We start from the raw sequence: 17,483 nt of genomic DNA on the forward strand, positions 1-17,483 counted from the left end.
CGATTATACATGTGGGTTAAATGGGCTATTTTCGCATAAAATGGCTCTAACATGAATAACTCTACTAAACACACTCCGATTTTGTTGGAATTTTTTTAAGAAGATAGCTATAATTTCGCTCTTCAAGAAAATATATATTTTGTTTGGGGGACAGACCCGATTACTTCGCTTATTTTAGCCGGTTCGTCTGAATATGTGCATATTTCCCTTATAAGTGCATAAAAATCATGTGTTTTTTAGAACAGCTATATCTCAAGAATGGTTCCTTCTAAGAAAAAAATTATAAGGGTCAAACTTGTAGATAATTTTTCTGTCTACAATATTTACTTTAGTCACTTTTTGATTTGATCAACCGTTTTCAAAAAATAAATCCGAAAACCTAAAAACCCTTAAATTTTGGACCTTTGACCCCGAATAATTTTTTTTTGCACATATGGGATCGATGGGGACTTTTAGGACGTTGCTTCTAATGGCAAACCCTAGCTCTCCACCAAAATTCAGCTTTGTGGGAATTTTTGCTATTTCAATGTCTATTTTGACCGGACTAATAAAGGATAATAAAAAGACATAACAAAGAAGAAAAGACAACAAAAAAGAGGAAAGAAACAAAAAAGAATAAAGAGAAATTTCTTTTAATTTATTTCGTCTAATAAAAAGACTAATAAATGACTCTCTAAAGACTCATAAACAATTATAAACATGACCCAAAAAAGACTCGAAAAAGAGTCCCAAAGTAATCAATAAATCACCAATAAATTATTGAAATACGACTCGAAAAAGACTACATACCATCAGAAAATGGGCAAAAATGACTCGAAAATAATGCAGAGGAAGACTCATCTGTGATTTCCTTAGACGAGTCGCCTGAGGTTATGTTTTCCTACCGATGAAGGAGTCATTTATGACCAGAAAATGAGCTCGTATTCCAGCTTTTTAATCGTGCAGTCGGATCAAAAAAGACTCGAATTTGATTAAAATTTTCAAAAAATGCTGGCTGGGTTTTCTATAGAAAATTTTACATCTAATAAACAAAGGTAGTAACTTTGTATTTATTTTAGTTCCTTTCCAATATATTTTAATAGTTATTGCCTAAAAATTAATTTGAAATTGATTCGATTTTATTTTTATATAGGTCACGCCATACGTAATACCGATTAGTCGTATCAAAAAATAAATGTTATTTTTAACCCAAAAAAATTTATCCTAAGAATAATGAATGTGTTTCTTTCGATATTTTATGGATCGAATATGCTGTAAGATACAAAAATTTCCGTAATATATAATTTTTCATCATATAAAAAATGTAAACTACCACTACGCCTACGACACGTCTACGACACTTGCATGCCTACGACTACGACAACCGTAATAGGGTTGTATGACAGATTATAAAAGTATTTAAACTGTATGAGATTTAAAATAATTATTTCGAGAGGTTAAAAACTACAAAACAAATTTATTTACCCTCCATACTATGGTGAATTGTATAAAAATTGTGGAAGAAAAAGGTTTGTTACCCTAAGCCCAGAACAATGTTAAGCATCATCAACAAAATTACTTCATCCGATAGATGTTTTCATTACCTTTCATTGGTAGAACAGAAACCGTTTTGTTTTGTCACGTTCATATTTCATTAGCCAGCTTTCATATCACAAGACAAAATAAAAAAAACATATTTCGGAAAGCATCATTCATCGTTGTAAGCATGACAGCATCGTTCCAGAGAGAAACTTAACACGGCCCATAGTCAATATTTATGAGTTCTTGTAATCATGAAACCTAACTCTGCCCGAGATTCATTAACATATATCCAGTGCAGGCACTATCGAATGTTTATCTATATTTTAGTTGAATAAAATAAATAATAAATAAATCTGAAGATGGTAATGGAAATTAAACATGACTCCCAAACTCCATTTAAAATTGAGGCTCAAAAATTGATTTTTAATGACTTTCTTTAGAACTACCTTGATAAGGTGTATTGATTAAAGGTGTATTTTGAGATGCTCATTTAAATGTCCATTTGTTGTAATGCGCTTCTAATTTGGAGCTTCCTTTGGTTAACATGTAGTCTTCCCAAAGGTATTCAAAATAAAATATTATTTTCAGATCAATCATTCAAATCATATTACTTTTTTGCACCTTCTTGATTACACCATATCAGTCTTTCATTTTCTAAAAATAAAAACAAAAAGCTTTTTGTTGTTTTTTTGTAATTTTATCTTGTTAAATAAAAACGTTTCATATCTGCAAGTTTATTTTTTGAAATATTCAAAAAAACATCACTGACCCTCTTACATATTTTTTACATACAACTATTTGCTTGTATGGATGTTTTTCTTAATAAGCAGGAGCTTCATCACCGATGGGCACACGAGCAGCAACGGGCATTTTGTATTCTGTTTCAGGTGTTTCATAGATCTTCTCTTCTTTAGGTTCAACAACAGAAACATTGTCGGGCAATGGTTTCTTGGGACCAATCTTGTTCTTGGGATCGTAAGGCAACATAATCTTGACCTTGATACCCAAAACACCTTGACGCAACAAGACGTGGCGAGTGGCGGTTTCAACATAATCGTTGCATGGATCACCAGAGTGGATCATAAGACCATCTACGAATTTCATGGACTTGGCACGTTGACCACGCAATTTACCGGAAACGACGACTTCACAGCCCTTGGCACCGGATTCCATGATGAAACGCAATACACCATAGCAGGCACGACGGACAGCCAAACCACCGGTCAACTTGTAGCGGAGAGATTCAGCTTGGGCGATGGCGCACAAACCACGGGTAGCGACCTTTTCGGCGTACAATTCAATACGGCCAGGTTCGAAGTTGAAACGCTTTTGGACCATAGCGGTCAATTCACGAATGCGACGACCCTTTTCACCCAAAACTTGTTGGGTCTTGGTGGCCATGATGATGATTTCGGTACGGGCGGGAGTCACACGTACTTCAACACCAGAGTAACCATCCTCGGCGAGTTCACGAGTCAAGAACTCGTTCAATTCAGCCTTGAACATGCCATCAGCAACAAACTGTAAAACAAAATAAGTAAACACTCATTATTAATACACATTTCCACATTACATTTATTTCAAATCTGGAAAATCAGCACTAGTCAAAATCGATCAATAATCACATTGTTTAAACTAATTAGTATGCTGCTATTCAACAGACACCACCAATATTTTGTATGTGTATTCTGTAGGTTTGAGGTTAGTTCATGGTTTCACTGTTTATCTTGGGAAATTTTGATATTTGCACATGGAATTTTCACACACTTCGATGAGTTATACATTTATCCATTGATTTATTGTAAATTTGTGGTAAAATTTATAAAATTACCTTGCGTTTTTTGGAAATTGTGAGGCTCATATTTATTTCATACGACTCGCAGAGAACGTGGTCAGAAAAAGAAAGAAAGAGCAATATGGCCGCCCAACGTCATCGTTAAAAATGCTGCCAAGTTTTATCGTTTGTTATCGAAATTGTCTCCCATCACTAAAACAAGGTTTATCAAATGAACATGGTTGCATTTTTCACTATGAACGGATGTATAAAGAATATGTAAGTGGTGTTTTACATTTAAACGATTGCTCGTACGAGATTTTGTCTCCTCTTTGTGGTGGTTATTCTTGTTAAGCAGACTTGCAAAACATAGTAAGAGAAATTGAAACAAAATGTAGTTTTGCAATGAATTTGTGCATAAAAAATTATTTAACGCATAAAATGATTCTTTTTTATAAGCATTTGAAATTTTTTATAAAATATTTTTACAAAATACCTTCTTTTTACATTAAGTATTTTTTTAGGATGCACTCCATTTTCGATCCAAATCACATCCTTTGATGTAGTGTTTTGGATTGAATTTAAATGCAGTCTAAAGATGCTATAAAATGCAAGCCATTCCAAATATCCCAAAATAAATAAAACACATTGCTTATTCGTGCAAGAAGAATATTAACTTTATTACACTAATACAAATTATAAAAACTCTCCATTAAATTTGATCATAACAGAGTTTACTTCCTCTGCTCTGGTTTTTGTGACACCGCAACTGATATTGTTTCATCATCCAAATGGTTTTTCATTTTTCCTCCAACTCCAGTTCAGATTTCCAAAAAAACTAACTCCACTCCAAAAATAATTTGCGTCTCGTGAATTACAGCAATGTTCGTATCTTTAGTTTGTATTTCTTTATTTTTTTTAACAAATTCTTATAACTTTAGACACTCTTTCTTGTGTTCAGAAAAAAAACTGCGACTGTAGGGATCAAAAAATTGGCTTGCTTGGCTAGGGATCTATAAGCGAGTGCTTCCAAAATGTATCGAGCCGAGTGCATTTTTCATAACTACGTGTGGACTGCATCGAAAGATGTATTGAAATCATAACTCTGCATTGCACTACTTCCAAACTTTTTTGCTGGGTTATAACAACCACATGAAAAATGTGTAAGTGATGCCAAGTTTGTTCTTGAAGCTTTCATGTGGTTGCTGTAACGCAACGTTCAACGCGCCGTATGTGCAGCGGCCTTTACAGCATATTAAAAAAATAAACAATTTTATTTAGCCAAGGGAATAAAATTTCTTGTCCTTGTTTTCAATTTTAAGATGTAGTGCTAAAGCAGTTTTTTGTTGGAACAATTCACCGCTCCATCTACCTTTATAATTGCATAATGTCAACAACAGTAATTAATGTCAACCCTGCTTTTGACATAATAGGCCATAACAAGAAAATCAGCTGTGGCTACCTTATATGCTTTTACATTAGAACAAAAATCAGGTTTTACTTGGCGTTTACACAAGACAGACTATCTGCAAATACAACTCTGATTATAATACATACAAACATTTGGCTAGTTGCCTCGGCACTGTCTGGTAATTTTCGTAGACAGCATGGTACAATCATTACAAGGTAGGACACAGCAAACATCTGATTACAATTTCTTCTTGTGGTCCTCCTATTGTGTCAAAACCGTTTTGACAAAGTTGACAAACGACAAAATAAATTTATTTAAAATCAAATTTGATATACACACATAAATAAAATTAGAATGTACATATTTGAAAACAGAAATGACTTCAACATTGTCGAGGGATACTTTCGTTAAGCAATTTGGCCAGATGAGTGGAAATGCCGTGGCTATGTGTTGTGATTGCATTATGCCGATGTCCAACTTTGTGTCTGTTCGTACTTAATGCGTATTTCGTGCCTTTGCTGCAACAAGATAGTGATCCGAGTCCATGTTTGCTCCTCAGAACAATGAATGTCGAGGTGCTTAAATCTGGAATTGCCAGATTTTCAGCTGCGAAGTCTACGTTCTACGAGCTCATGCATGAGCACAAATAAAACTAATGCTGAAAAATTTAGCTTCTGTACGAATTGTAGCAAGTCTTTCAATCACTGGGAAGCTGTAATACGGTGTGTCACCTTTAGGTGTTGTTGTTACACCTTTCCAAATCCATCTTATTTCCTGTATCTGACATGTATTTTTCAAGTGCATCTGCCAGTGCGTAAATTGCACTTCTATAAATAGTCGGAACATTCCAGGTGCAGATTCGCAGTTTATGATACATAAAACGTTTGGGGGAGTCTTCAACCATAGATGGGTTTCTTCATAGTACGATGTTTTGGAGGGATTTTTAACGTTCTCATGGGTAAACCAGTTAGCTCACTACCTGTAACGGGTGTTAAAGACAGCTCCCAAGGTAGCACCACGGTGAGCTCAGTGTCCATTGGGCCGGGCGGAACGTTTTATATCCTCCACCGTCAAGTTTTCTGAACTAAAATCTGCAGGTATCGTTATATGGGTGCTATACCATAACGTGGACTTTATAAACAATTTTTGGTAGAAATGTTTTTAACCCCTGCAAATACAAAACTCTAATTACAAGGGCAAATTGGGCTAATACAATTCGCGTTATATGGGGCTATACCAAAACGTGGATATACATATATAAAATATTTCAATTTAAATATTTGACAATATTTCAAATAAACAAAACCTGTTGAATTTGTTATTATCCATTTGAAGTTATAAGCAAACTGGCATCAGAGTTGTTTTTTTATAAATTCATGAACCTGCCCAACCTTCTAATAGTTGAACCATGGTAGACAGTAAACATGGACATTTTTGCATAAATGAAAACAAAACTATATCAAATAACAAAAAAGACAACAGTACTGGGATGAAACAAAATATGTGAACGGAAAACAAAAAGAAATCGACGATTTTCATTCGTAATATACAACCGTTTTTGTAGTTGCCTGGACGCCTACGTCACACAGGCAAGTTTTGGGTTTTTGACAATCAATACATGTACTCAACTGTCCTGTCATGTGTAAACGCAGGGTAAGGGCTGTTTCGTCATATATTTGCTAAAACAGGCCATGGTATAATAAGGAAGGTAGAACAGGTTCGAAAAAACCATAGAAAATCAACCCTACACGTATGCCCGCTTCCTTTCAAAATTGTCTATTGTGACAAACGTCAAGTTTTGTTTATGTTTGTTTCTTATTCAAATTTCAAAATTAATGAAATGTGAAAAATATAAATGGCACACAATAAATTTTTATTCGGATCTACTAGAAACGATGTTGTTGTGGCGACGCAAATATGTTCGTTCGGATATTATTTCAGTTGTCCGGTTCCTCTGTATCCAGACTCAAAAATTCTGCAACGGACTGGACCTGCGTCCATACAGAATGGGAAAACGGTGAGTGGGGTTAGCTGGGCAGCTAAACAAATGCATGTGTGGGCATATGTTGGATATCATGACATCAATACGAATTGAGGCGGCTGCATCGTCCGGATCTTAACTGGTCTAAAACCACTCGTGTTCGCCTTGGGAGCTGGCGTTCTTCTGTTGCGATGGATGCTCAAGTACGACATTCACACTGTAGGGCCTTCGCGACTGCATCAGTGTGAATGCTATCCAAGCCTTCCTGATAGGCTCTTTGGTCTACATGTTCTTATTTATACCTTTTGACCTCTCAATCTAGATCACGACGTGCCGGGGAAGTCTGTCTATTAAATCGTGATAGGGATGCTCACTGCGATGAGACCCATGCAGGTACTGCATCGAAAAAATCCTGTTGTTCTGATGCCCCGGCAAAACCTTCGTCTCCTCATGAACATGGTCTACTGGTGTGGTGAAAAGGCACCCTATTGCAGTCATCAGGGCGGCATTCTGGTAGGTTTGAATATTCTTCCACTGCGTACAGCTAACATTTGCATACCACGTTGGCTCCGCATAGCTTACCACAGAACGGCCTATTGCATTGTAAAGGCCTCGGCAAATACAATCTATGTGTTTCTACTTCTCAACTTATTGCAAATACCTGTGGCTTGCGCGGACGACTTCAACATGCTATCGATTCTACTGAAGATTAAGATACCGTATAGTGATAAATAAATGAAAAATCTGGAGAACATTACATTAGAAATATAAACTTTTGGTCTTTATTGATTATTTTTATTCACTGATAAGATACATTGTTAAATAGCCAACACTTGAGCGGGGAGACTTGTCTCATTCCATAGATGTATGCATTACAATGTTTTTAATTATTCTTCAAATGGGGAAAGCATGCAAATTCTAAAAGATTGTCCATTTTACTTTCCAATTTTTGCACACGCGACAGCTTCTCATTTTGTGAAAGAAAAACCGCTGTTGTTTTAAATTTATTGTTATGATTAAAATTCCTTTTTGATTTATGAAAATAAAATGTATGTACATATGTATTTTATTTTTTGAAATTTGTCATAATCTGAGCATTAAAACAAAACATTTCAAAATGAGTTTGACACAAGTCTGTCACCAATGGAAAAAAAATTGTAATCAGCTGTGAGCTCTGCCATACCTTTCTTATTATACCATGAAACAGGCAACATTTTTCGTTGCGGCATTTATTCTATTTTTTGTCATAAACTACCGAAAAATGCAACTGTTGTTGTATGATAGAGAAAAAAAAAATACTTAAACAATAAGAAAAGTGAATTAAGTCAAATCAGTTGACAAACATTTGTGTTGTGAAATTCCTGTTTTTTTTCTAATTAAAATTATCGTGTCTGTGTGTTGTGTGCGTGTGTATGTGTTTTTGAGTGCGTGTGTATATGTAAACAAATGACGTATAATATCCCAATAGAAAATCAAATCGTTGATGACATTTTCGTCGACGATTCGTTGACGAAATCTATGAAATTGTCATGTACGACAACTTGCAGGACCATGTCTTGCAATTTGTCTTGGCAACAAACTCAAAAAAATTCTCAAAAAAGAGAGCTTTGAAATAATTGTACATATATTTATGAAGATATTAAATTTTCTATTTGTAATAAATTTAAGATTGTGAAATCATAAAATTTGGAAGCCGCGTCACGATGTATACAATTATTATTTATGGAAAGTGCATTAACTAAAATTGGTAAGTAAGAATAAGTAGATTAAAATGCATAAAAACTAATTGTGTTTGTTCTTTAAATACGTGTATTTAGGTTGAAGGCATGACGAACTGTGAAAATCGCGATATGAAGCACATGGTATATGGTAAGATTTTCGAATATATTAGTGGTTATTTTCAACAGTCATTTATAATCTCTTTTTTGCAGAATCCACAAGGTGAAGGAGATCGCCCTTCAGTTGGCTGGGGAAAGAAATAAGGCGTGGTAAAGCTGGAAGAAAGTGGTGACATGCAGAACATCCGGGAATTAAGTATAATTAATTTAAGATAAAATTTGTAGACATAATGCATTTTATAATTTAATAAAAAATTACACAAGGCAACAAAATGAACTTGTCTTTAGTAGGGTCGTTAATGACAAATAGCAAGACAATGTCTGCAAAGCAGTCGTCAACGAAATAACGGGTTTTTTGTCTTCCAAGTCGTCATCGACGACAGCTTCGCTTACCTTGTCGTCCATGTTGTCGTGCATGAATACTCGGACACTTGTGTGAAAATGTCGTCAACGATTCCAAAGGGCTGTCTGCAAAGGGTCGTGAACGAATTGGAAATGTCGTGCACGATTCATCAATGTTGTCTTAAAGACACTTTCTATTGGGATGTTTGTATATATGTATGTGTGTTTTTTGTATTTTGAAAACAAAAGCCAAACAAATCATAAAAATCAATTTATTGTAAAGGAAAAAAGGTTTCATATTTTTAATAGCGGTTTTGTGTTCTAAACGGGATTTCGGTCTTAACGTATTTGGGTAATACGGACGCCCCAAGAGCGTTTTTGTGGTAGGATGAGCTCCGTTCCAGTACTTTATTAATGGTAAAATGTGCAAAAGAGAGAACTGTGAAAAATGACTTCAACGCACACATTTTCCAAAATGTACGGGAACGGAAAAATTGCAGAAACGTCAAAAAAACTGGAACAAACGTCAAAGTCGGCGTGTCAGCCAATCGGAAGCCGGCAAACATGTTGTACATTTTTGCTCGCTCAAATGTAAAAAGTTTCTAAAGAGAGAGCCATTCAGCGCCATTTTTGTTCAAAGAGAAGTGAACATTTTGCAACTTTTTTGGTGTACAGGAACGCATTTCGGGAAAAAATGTTCAAAAGTGTTAAAAGTGTAAAAACTTTTTAGTTCTGGAACGAAGCTATTATGTATGGGCGCTAAAAATGAGAATACAATGGATTTTTGTTGCTTATTTCCCCGCCTCGCTTCAAAGCGCAATGGTGAAATTGTACTGTTTTCAATAGAGCAGACCGCAACGAAGCGAGGCTTCAGGCCACAAAGTTGAAAATTGTTGAACTTTTGAATTCTTCGCCTGGCTTCATTTTTGATATTTCGTCACGTGTAAACATGTGTTCGATCTGAAAAATAGAATTTGGCTTTTTGTCTGTTCCAGAACCTGCAAGAAGCTACTATTTTTTACTACGATAATTTTTTTCCTTTATGTTATCGGAAAAATAGTTAAAAAGTTAGTAGATTCTTGCAGTTCTGGAACAGACCATTTAATTTTTATGTTCGTCACTAATTATTTACGAACAATTCATCTTAAAAAATTAAATTGTATCTGATATATTGAAATAATTATGTTTATAGCGCCCATGAATTTTACGCTTCGATGTGTGTGTGTAAGCAGGACCCAGCAAAAAAAATTGAAGTTGTGCAATTGGAGTTATGATTTCACAACATCTTTCGATGTAGTCCAACAGAGTTATACCCCGTTACACTATTGAAGGTTAACCCACTGGGTTTAATAGATCCAGTGGGTTAATCTTTGCTGGTTACACTTAGCTTTTCGAGGATATAAACTGTCAGCTGATGTTTGTTTACGTATACATACAAAATAGCTAATAAAGTCGTGTTTTACACTTTTATGGCCCCGGCACATACGGCGCGTTGAGCGCTGCGTTACAACAACCACATGAAAACTTCAAGAACAAACTTGGCATCACTTACACATTTTTCATGTGGTTGTTGTTCTAAACACGCAACGTGTCACAAAGCGGACCGTATGTGCCGGGCCATTACAATTTCTCGTATGGGTTATCGTCCCCTCTTTGCTCATATTGGTATATTTTACACACAGGGATACCTTTTTGTATCATGGTATCAAGCGTATTTTTTGTTAAAAAAGTGTCTAATGTAAAAAAATAAATAATTTTATGATATTCAAATAACTTTAGATTTATTAACTCCATAAAATCTCATGCGACCAATCGTAAACGTGTAAAACACGACAAAAAGTTTGCATCCGTGGATGCAGTTTAATCAGTACAAGTGCACAGTACATTTGCCGTTGGAGTACATCTTTTCCTATGAATTCACTTATGAATTTTACAAGAGAGCGCGCAGCTAGGATGTACTCCATTTTGCTTCCACAGCACACAGCTGGGATGCAGTCCATTTTCACTGCATTTGATGCAGTATTTTGGATTACATTTAAATGCTGTCTAAAGATGCTATAAAAATGCAAGCCATTGCAAAATATTCCCAGCAAAAAAAATGGAAGTGGTGCAAGTTGGAGTGAGGATTTCATTACATGCATGGATGCGCTTCCAGTGGACTAATGAAAAAGGCAATCCTTTTCCTCACATTTGGATTACATCCAACAAGCACTTTTATGTATAAACGATAAAAAATTCAATTTTCATTCAACAAATGAAATTAAAGTAATACGGCGTTTATATTATAGTTTTTTGCAGGGTTAACCTTCTTTATGAGGATTTGTTTGAAGTATATACAATGGAAATGACATTTGAAACCCAGACCCACTGGGTTAACCTTGTTATATATAAACGGCCTATAAGAATAAAATTAAAATGTCTTATTAATGGCCTGTTCCCGTACTTTACAAAGTGGTAAAAGTCGTAAACGATTTTCATACAAATTTTGTGTACGGGAACGCAAAACTCGTAAAAGTGGTAAAAATTGTAAAAATGGAGTGCTTCCTAGCTGCGTGCTGCGGAAGCAAAATGGAGTGCTTCCTAACTGCGTGCTGCGGAAGCAAAATGGAGTGCTTCCTTTCTGCGCGCTCCCTTGTAAAATTCACTGAGGAATTCATAGAAAAAGAAGCACTTCGTGACACTTGCACCAGTGATTTAACTGCTTCCGTGGATGCAAACTTTTTGCTGGGTTCCAGAATAAATAAAATGTATTTATTATTTGTTTAAAACAATAATATTAAGAACTTTATTACATAAACACAAATTAAACAAATTCTTCGTTAAATTTAATCGTGATCGAGTTTACTTCCTCTGCTCTGCATTTTATGCCATCGCAATTGATTTTGCTTCAGCTCAGATTTCAAAATTTACTCCAACTCCACTCCAAATCTAAAGGCCTACGTACATAAGCTGCATCGCCTGGTTGCCTTGCTTGCTTCTGATAAAAGAATGAAAAAGAAAAGGGCCACCCAGTTCGAAATTTGCTCGGCCTCCTTTATTCTTTTATTTTTATTATGTCAAAAATGAAGCAGAAAAGCAAGGCAACAAGGCAAAGCAGCTTATGTACCCAGGCCTTAATTTCCGTCTTGTAAATTACCGCAATGTTCTTAGAATTTTAGACACTCTTTCTTATATTTGGAAAAAAAGACTGCGACGTCTTCTGTAGGGATCAAGGAATTGGCTTGTGCCTGTAGGCATCCATAAGCGAGTGCTTCTAAAATGTATCATCCGTGTGGACTGCATTCAAAGATGTTGTGAAATCATAACTCTGCATTGCACTACTTCCAAACTTTTTTGCTGGGCATTAACAGCTCATGGTCCCGGCACATACGGTCCGTTGTAAGTCGCGCGTTGAATACAACAACCACATGAAAAATGTGTAAGTGATGCCAAGTTTGCCTTTAAGGCCCCTGCTCATAAGCCCGCTGCACATACAGCGCGTTGAGCGTTGCGTTACAACAACCATATGAAAACTTCAAGAACAAAATTGGCATCACTTACACATTTTTCATGTGGTTGTTTTCAACGCGAAACACGCCACGCAACGGACCCATTATATACGTGTTTTATTGCGTTTTTGTATTTTCTACTTGTTTACTCATATGTCTATCCTTTCCTGCGGTCTGAGTGCAACGAGAACTCTTTCAAAAAACACTTTACGAAAGAGGCCGGGCAAATTTCGAACTAGGTTGCCCTTTTCTTTTTTTTTTATTATTTTATCAGAGCAGGAGAGGCAGCGTATGTACCTTTATTCTTGTACCATGGATTAGTTCATGATACAATGATACAAGGTAACCTCACGCACACAGCTCACAGAGTTGTATTCGCTTTGCCGTCCCTTCATTGACAAAATGATTTTGACAAACTTTGTATGTATATGTTAAAATATGCATACATATGTACATATGTCAGCTTTTGGTCTGTTCCAGAACTGCAAGAATCTACGAATTTCTACTATTTTTTCCGATAACATAAAGGAAAAAATGTTATCGTTGTAAAAAATAGTAGCTTCTTTCAGGTTCTGGAACAGAGCATTTATTTACATTTTAATTCCAAACCAAAATTGTTTATTTTAAAATTTTCAGACAGATGGGAGTCAATTTTCGTCTATCTGGCTGGAGAATAACTCTCGAACGGATCAGCCGAAATGGTCCTCGTAATATTTTTTGCAAGCATTGGTCAAACACACGAAACTCAATGGATTGGGGAAGGCGTCACAACAACATCTATAGGTGAACTGTATTATAGCTGCCGTGACATGAAGAATGAATTTGGTTGCGGATTTATAATTTTACAGAGGTTAAAACATCTGGTCTCCAGTCTCACATAAAAGCTAAATGTGTATATCCTCAGCCTATAGGCAGGCTGAGGTCAAACTTGTCTCATCGAAATAATGGTTTTAGATCCCATGCGTTTTTGAACGAAATCCTTTTCAGACGATTTGGAGTTGATATATCCATGATAACTCTTGAACGGATCAACCGATTTGGTTCAAAATTTGGGAATAGTAATTTTTTATCTTCGTTTAGGTTCCAAAATGAACCATATCTTCCAGTACCACCACAACAAAATATTAGATATTTTCGCTAAAATAGTGCTCTCGAACTGATCAAAGTCCTAAAATAGCATTTCTTTCGGGACTAGATCAGGTATGGACTATATCGTTTCAGTCCTTCGAGTACCTCCACACAAAATTTAGCGCGTGTCACTGTAATCATTACTACAAAATTATACTACTATATAACACTTCCCACTTCCTTTTCGATAGATGTCGCGCCCATTACTTTCAGTTGGTAAACGTATAAATTAGAGCTTGTGGACCACTACGTCAGAAAGTATGGACTTACACACGAAAAAATTAATATCGCTCCACAAGGAGTAGTATCGGTATAAATATCCAAAGGATCTTCGAACAGACCCTACCTAAACTGAACTTCAACAAAAAAGTTGAACTTTTGTGGGGGGGTACAATAAGAAGAAGCCCGATATGGACCATTGTAGAAGTTAAACTCAATTTGGACAAAATATTATCCATAGTTTGGATCAACTTGTTTGATTTCTTCATTCACCATTTTAGTGACATTTTTCAACTTTTGGGTTAGGTACCAGAAGATGTGAACCAATATGGTCCATCTTCTAACTTATACTAAGTATAGACTCTAAATTGTCTGAAGCGGATGAACACATTTTGCCCATAAAGACTAAGGGTATATAAAAGCGGAAGGCTATGGCTGACATGCGAAGCTTCAGTTGCTTTGTAAATCTCTTAGGCACGAGCTATAATAGTACGTTTATTGGTATGTTCCAGTACTGCAAAAATCTACTAATTTTTACTATTTTTTCCGATAACATAAAGGAAAAATTGTTATCGTAGTAAAAATAAGTAGATTCTTGCAGTTTCTGGAACAGACCATATATATAACCGAAAAACGTGGCCTAATAGCCCGCTTAGACTAGTCATTTTAAATCGACTCGATTTCTAAATCCAACTTTCAAATCCTAGTTGTTTAGACTAGTCTAAAATGATATAAGATGCCAGTCAGCTGATCTTTGTTTACGTATACATACGCGAATTTGCAAGAATTGCTTGAAAATTAAAAATGGAATACTGCAAAAAATAATCAGACAAATTGCTATTAAATATGTTGTTTACAATTTATATTAAATTAAAGCTACATCCATTTTATTTTTATTTAATATGTTTTCTATTTTTCCGCTTCTGTTTGTTTTTGTGTGTTTGTGTTTACAGTTATTTGAAAATGTAAATAATAGGGTTATGACTTTTTTACAACCTCACATCCATGTGTCATATTTTGATGAGCTTTTGCATAAGATTAGATAAAGTCCTAATTACAAGGTGATTCGATAGAAAAAAGCTCACGCACAAAAAGCTTTTAAATTTTTAAAGATGAGCTTTTTGGAAAAAAATTTGGAGTCACTTTAATCACATAAATAACGCAAAACAATCGTTAAAGCCACACGACATATCCAAAATGACTTAAGCTTCTGTTTCTCACCAATTTTATCGTTATATGCTGTTTATATTATAGCTTTTTGCAGGGTTAACCTTCTTTATCAGGATTTGTTTGCCTAATCTCATCAAATTTATGAAGATTTACCATACAAAGTTAAATCTTTTCATGACCGGATTTGTTTGAGATCCTGCATGAAATCTGGATACTTATGTAATCCAACACTGTTTTTGTACTAAAAAATGCAACTCATTTCCCATTGTACGAAAAGTTGCAAGCGTTTTCAAAAATTATTTGTTTACATTTTTTTTAACTGTCAAAAACACGCAGCAACATACATAAATAAAAACAGAAAGAAAATTTCAGAAAAGCAGAAAATTTGAGACTTATTCGCAGAGAGGTAAGTAAATAAATATTTTTTTGAATACCAAAATAAAATAGCACTTCTATTTCCTATTTCTTCGCAGGAAAAGTCTAAAGCAAGAAGGAAACGTCGTTCGCAAATTACCAAAGTCAATTTGCGATATGATCAGAAGAACAAGGAGTTCCGGAGGTCCTCAAGTCGCTGGCCGACAAGCACTTGGTTTCCTGACAAAGAAACCTTGTTGACCTCTTCTAAAGCAATAGGCCGGTCTGTGGTAAGCTATTCGGCGCCAGCGTGGACTGCAACAGAGTGCCTCCTCATGACATCAGTGAACCATCTTCATGAGGAGACGAAGATTTTACCGGTGCTTCTTTTGTACAGGAATAGACATCACAATTCAATGAATACTTGGTAAGAAGAAGCATGTCAACAAAAACATCAACACCTTTTTATAAATACAAATTAGGATAAATACTTATATTTTTTATTAATTTAGTGGATCAAGAAGAATCTGGCCTTTTTGATGTGCTACAAGGATTGGCAAAAACAAATCTGTCATGAAAAGAACAAAAAATGTACTGCAAGATATGTTTGAACGAGGATTTGAGGTTGGTAATGGGCAAGAATTTTGTATATCCATTGTGTTTAAACCTTACGTATCCTTACAGGACACTAGTATCACAGCAAAGGCACTGGAAGAAAAAATGAATACATTACATACAGCATATTTGAATGGAAAAGAAAGGAAACTGTAAAAAATTCGCGTCATGTGTAAAGTTAATGGACACTGTAACAGGATATGTTTGATTCGGAAAAAGGCACTGTTCCGATCTGATTGATAGACAATCTGAGCAGGAAGAAGGCCAAACACGTCTTTGAGCAAAAAGTACAATAATACAGCTGTTGAGCGAATGGCCTCTACTAATAAAGACAAACAATAGACAAAAACCCCACATTGACAAAAAATCAGGAATGGAAAGTGTCCGAAAGAACCAAACTGCCAAGGTGGTAATTGATGTTATTGATGGCAAGTCTTGTTTGAACTTTGCCTTGTTTTTGAAGCCCACAAATTGCCTTCTGTGTTTGGAATTGATGACATGTACATAAAAGCCCAGTCCAATGAGTGGAAAAAGAAAATGGTGAAGGCCCTAATGAATAAATATCTGTGGTATATTGTAAGTTTCCTAAAACTTTCATTAATATGGCTACTAAATATATCTTCAATTGCATCTTTAAAACAATAGGAATACATACCGTATGATTCATCTGTTTGTCTCTATTGTGGGATGTGCTACATGCATTTCACAAACTCTATACAAAAATAAAATAAGCTGAAAGGGTCCTCTACAAGGGAAGGTTCAAACGAAATATTTTTCTGAAGTTGAAGATGTGGAACTGTCGTCTAATTTAATGGAATATGATAAAGATGAAAACAATGATTTATACAATAAAAATTAAGATGTGAAGAACTGAAACCCAAACATAAAGCTTTTTTAAATAACGCTTTTTTTGTTTAAACGTCTAAATTAAAAACAAGAAGAAGAAGAAAGTTTCTTTATTGTTTCGGTATTTTTTATTTATGTCGTATAAATATTGCCCATTATGTGTGTGGTATATCCAATCGAACACTGCTGCTCAACAGCATTTAAAATTGAAAATATCCTTAGCACTGATCGGACGATCCTAACATAAAGCAGGACCTTTAATTTAACGACCCAAGGCAGATAGTTCTTTTATACAATATGTTTACTAACATTTCTGTCGTATAAAATCCACAAGATTCTGGTATTCAATATAATTGCCACCACCCACCACAAAAAAATACAGCATCCTGGAAGGGTCCACGATTTTTGGACATGACATCACCAACTTTAATAGTTTCGGATCTAAATGAAGGTAATCATCGGTTTCGGGATAATTACGGCATTCCATCACTTGTTCGGTGATTTTGGTTACAGGAAGATTCTGTGAAAAATAACAAACTTGTTAGGAATTGTTGTAGAACAAGGTCTTTCGTTTTTTGGACTTGGTGTACGATTCGTAATATCTTTCCAACGCTGAATATACGACAACAATGATAAATCACATCCATTCTCTTGCAGCACTTCCTTTAAACGTTCTATCTCAAAGTCGTAAACATATCGACGCCTCCAAACAATAGTATGCTAAGTCGACTTAGCATGTTTTCAAGTTCTTTACATGTTTATATTTAACGTCCTTTAACTTAAATTCTGTCAAATT

The 17,483-nt window shown here is 35.2% G+C and overlaps 1 protein-coding gene and 3 long non-coding RNA genes across 7 annotated transcripts; 2 read left to right on the forward strand and 2 right to left on the reverse strand.

Moving 5' to 3' along the window:
• Positions 1–2,196: 2,196 nt before the first annotated feature.
• On the reverse strand, positions 2,197–3,474 carry RpS3 (ribosomal protein S3). Its single transcript, XM_073986304.1, has 2 exons — positions 3,353–3,474; positions 2,197–3,042 (listed from the first exon to the last, which is right to left on the reverse strand). Exons 1-2 carry the CDS (start codon positions 3,380–3,382, stop codon positions 2,341–2,343), a joined length of 732 nt encoding a protein of 243 aa, XP_073842405.1. The 5' UTR covers positions 3,383–3,474; the 3' UTR covers positions 2,197–2,340.
• Positions 3,475–8,002: 4,528 nt separating this feature from the next.
• Positions 8,003–8,785, forward strand: LOC141390697 (uncharacterized). Of its 4 annotated transcripts, none has more exons than XR_012409455.1 (4): positions 8,003–8,111; positions 8,356–8,434; positions 8,505–8,556; positions 8,619–8,785. It is a non-coding gene; the product is annotated as an uncharacterized lncRNA (long non-coding RNA). The 4 variants fall into 4 exon arrangements; XR_012409456.1 differs by having other exon boundaries at positions 8,016–8,097; XR_012409454.1 differs by having other exon boundaries at positions 8,031–8,125.
• A 6,181-nt stretch (positions 8,786–14,966) lies between these two features.
• LOC141390698 (uncharacterized) lies at positions 14,967–16,723 on the forward strand. Its single transcript, XR_012409457.1, has 5 exons — positions 14,967–15,278; positions 15,346–15,653; positions 15,739–15,850; positions 15,911–16,417; positions 16,487–16,723. It is a non-coding gene; the product is annotated as an uncharacterized lncRNA (long non-coding RNA).
• A 69-nt stretch (positions 16,724–16,792) lies between these two features.
• Positions 16,793–17,126, reverse strand: LOC141390699 (uncharacterized). Its single transcript, XR_012409458.1, has 2 exons — positions 16,997–17,126; positions 16,793–16,925 (listed from the first exon to the last, which is right to left on the reverse strand). It is a non-coding gene; the product is annotated as an uncharacterized lncRNA (long non-coding RNA).
• Between the last annotated feature and the right edge of the window lie 357 nt (positions 17,127–17,483).

This window comes from Musca autumnalis, unplaced genomic scaffold (assembly GCF_047663935.1).
Source record: "Musca autumnalis isolate F117 unplaced genomic scaffold, ASM4766393v1 scaffold_1, whole genome shotgun sequence".
In the NCBI taxonomy this organism is placed as follows: Eukaryota; Metazoa; Arthropoda; class Insecta; order Diptera; family Muscidae; genus Musca; species Musca autumnalis.

What these genes read in the sequence shown, in the direction of transcription:
- RpS3 (XM_073986304.1), bottom strand. Translation starts at nt 3,382, where the DNA reads ATGAGCCTCACAATTTCCAAAAAACGCAAG. An exon ending in CAATTTCCAAAAAACGCAAG is followed by an intron (nt 3,043 to 3,352) that starts GTAATTTTATAA and finishes TTTGTTTTACAG; the next exon opens with TTTGTTGCTGATGGCATGTT.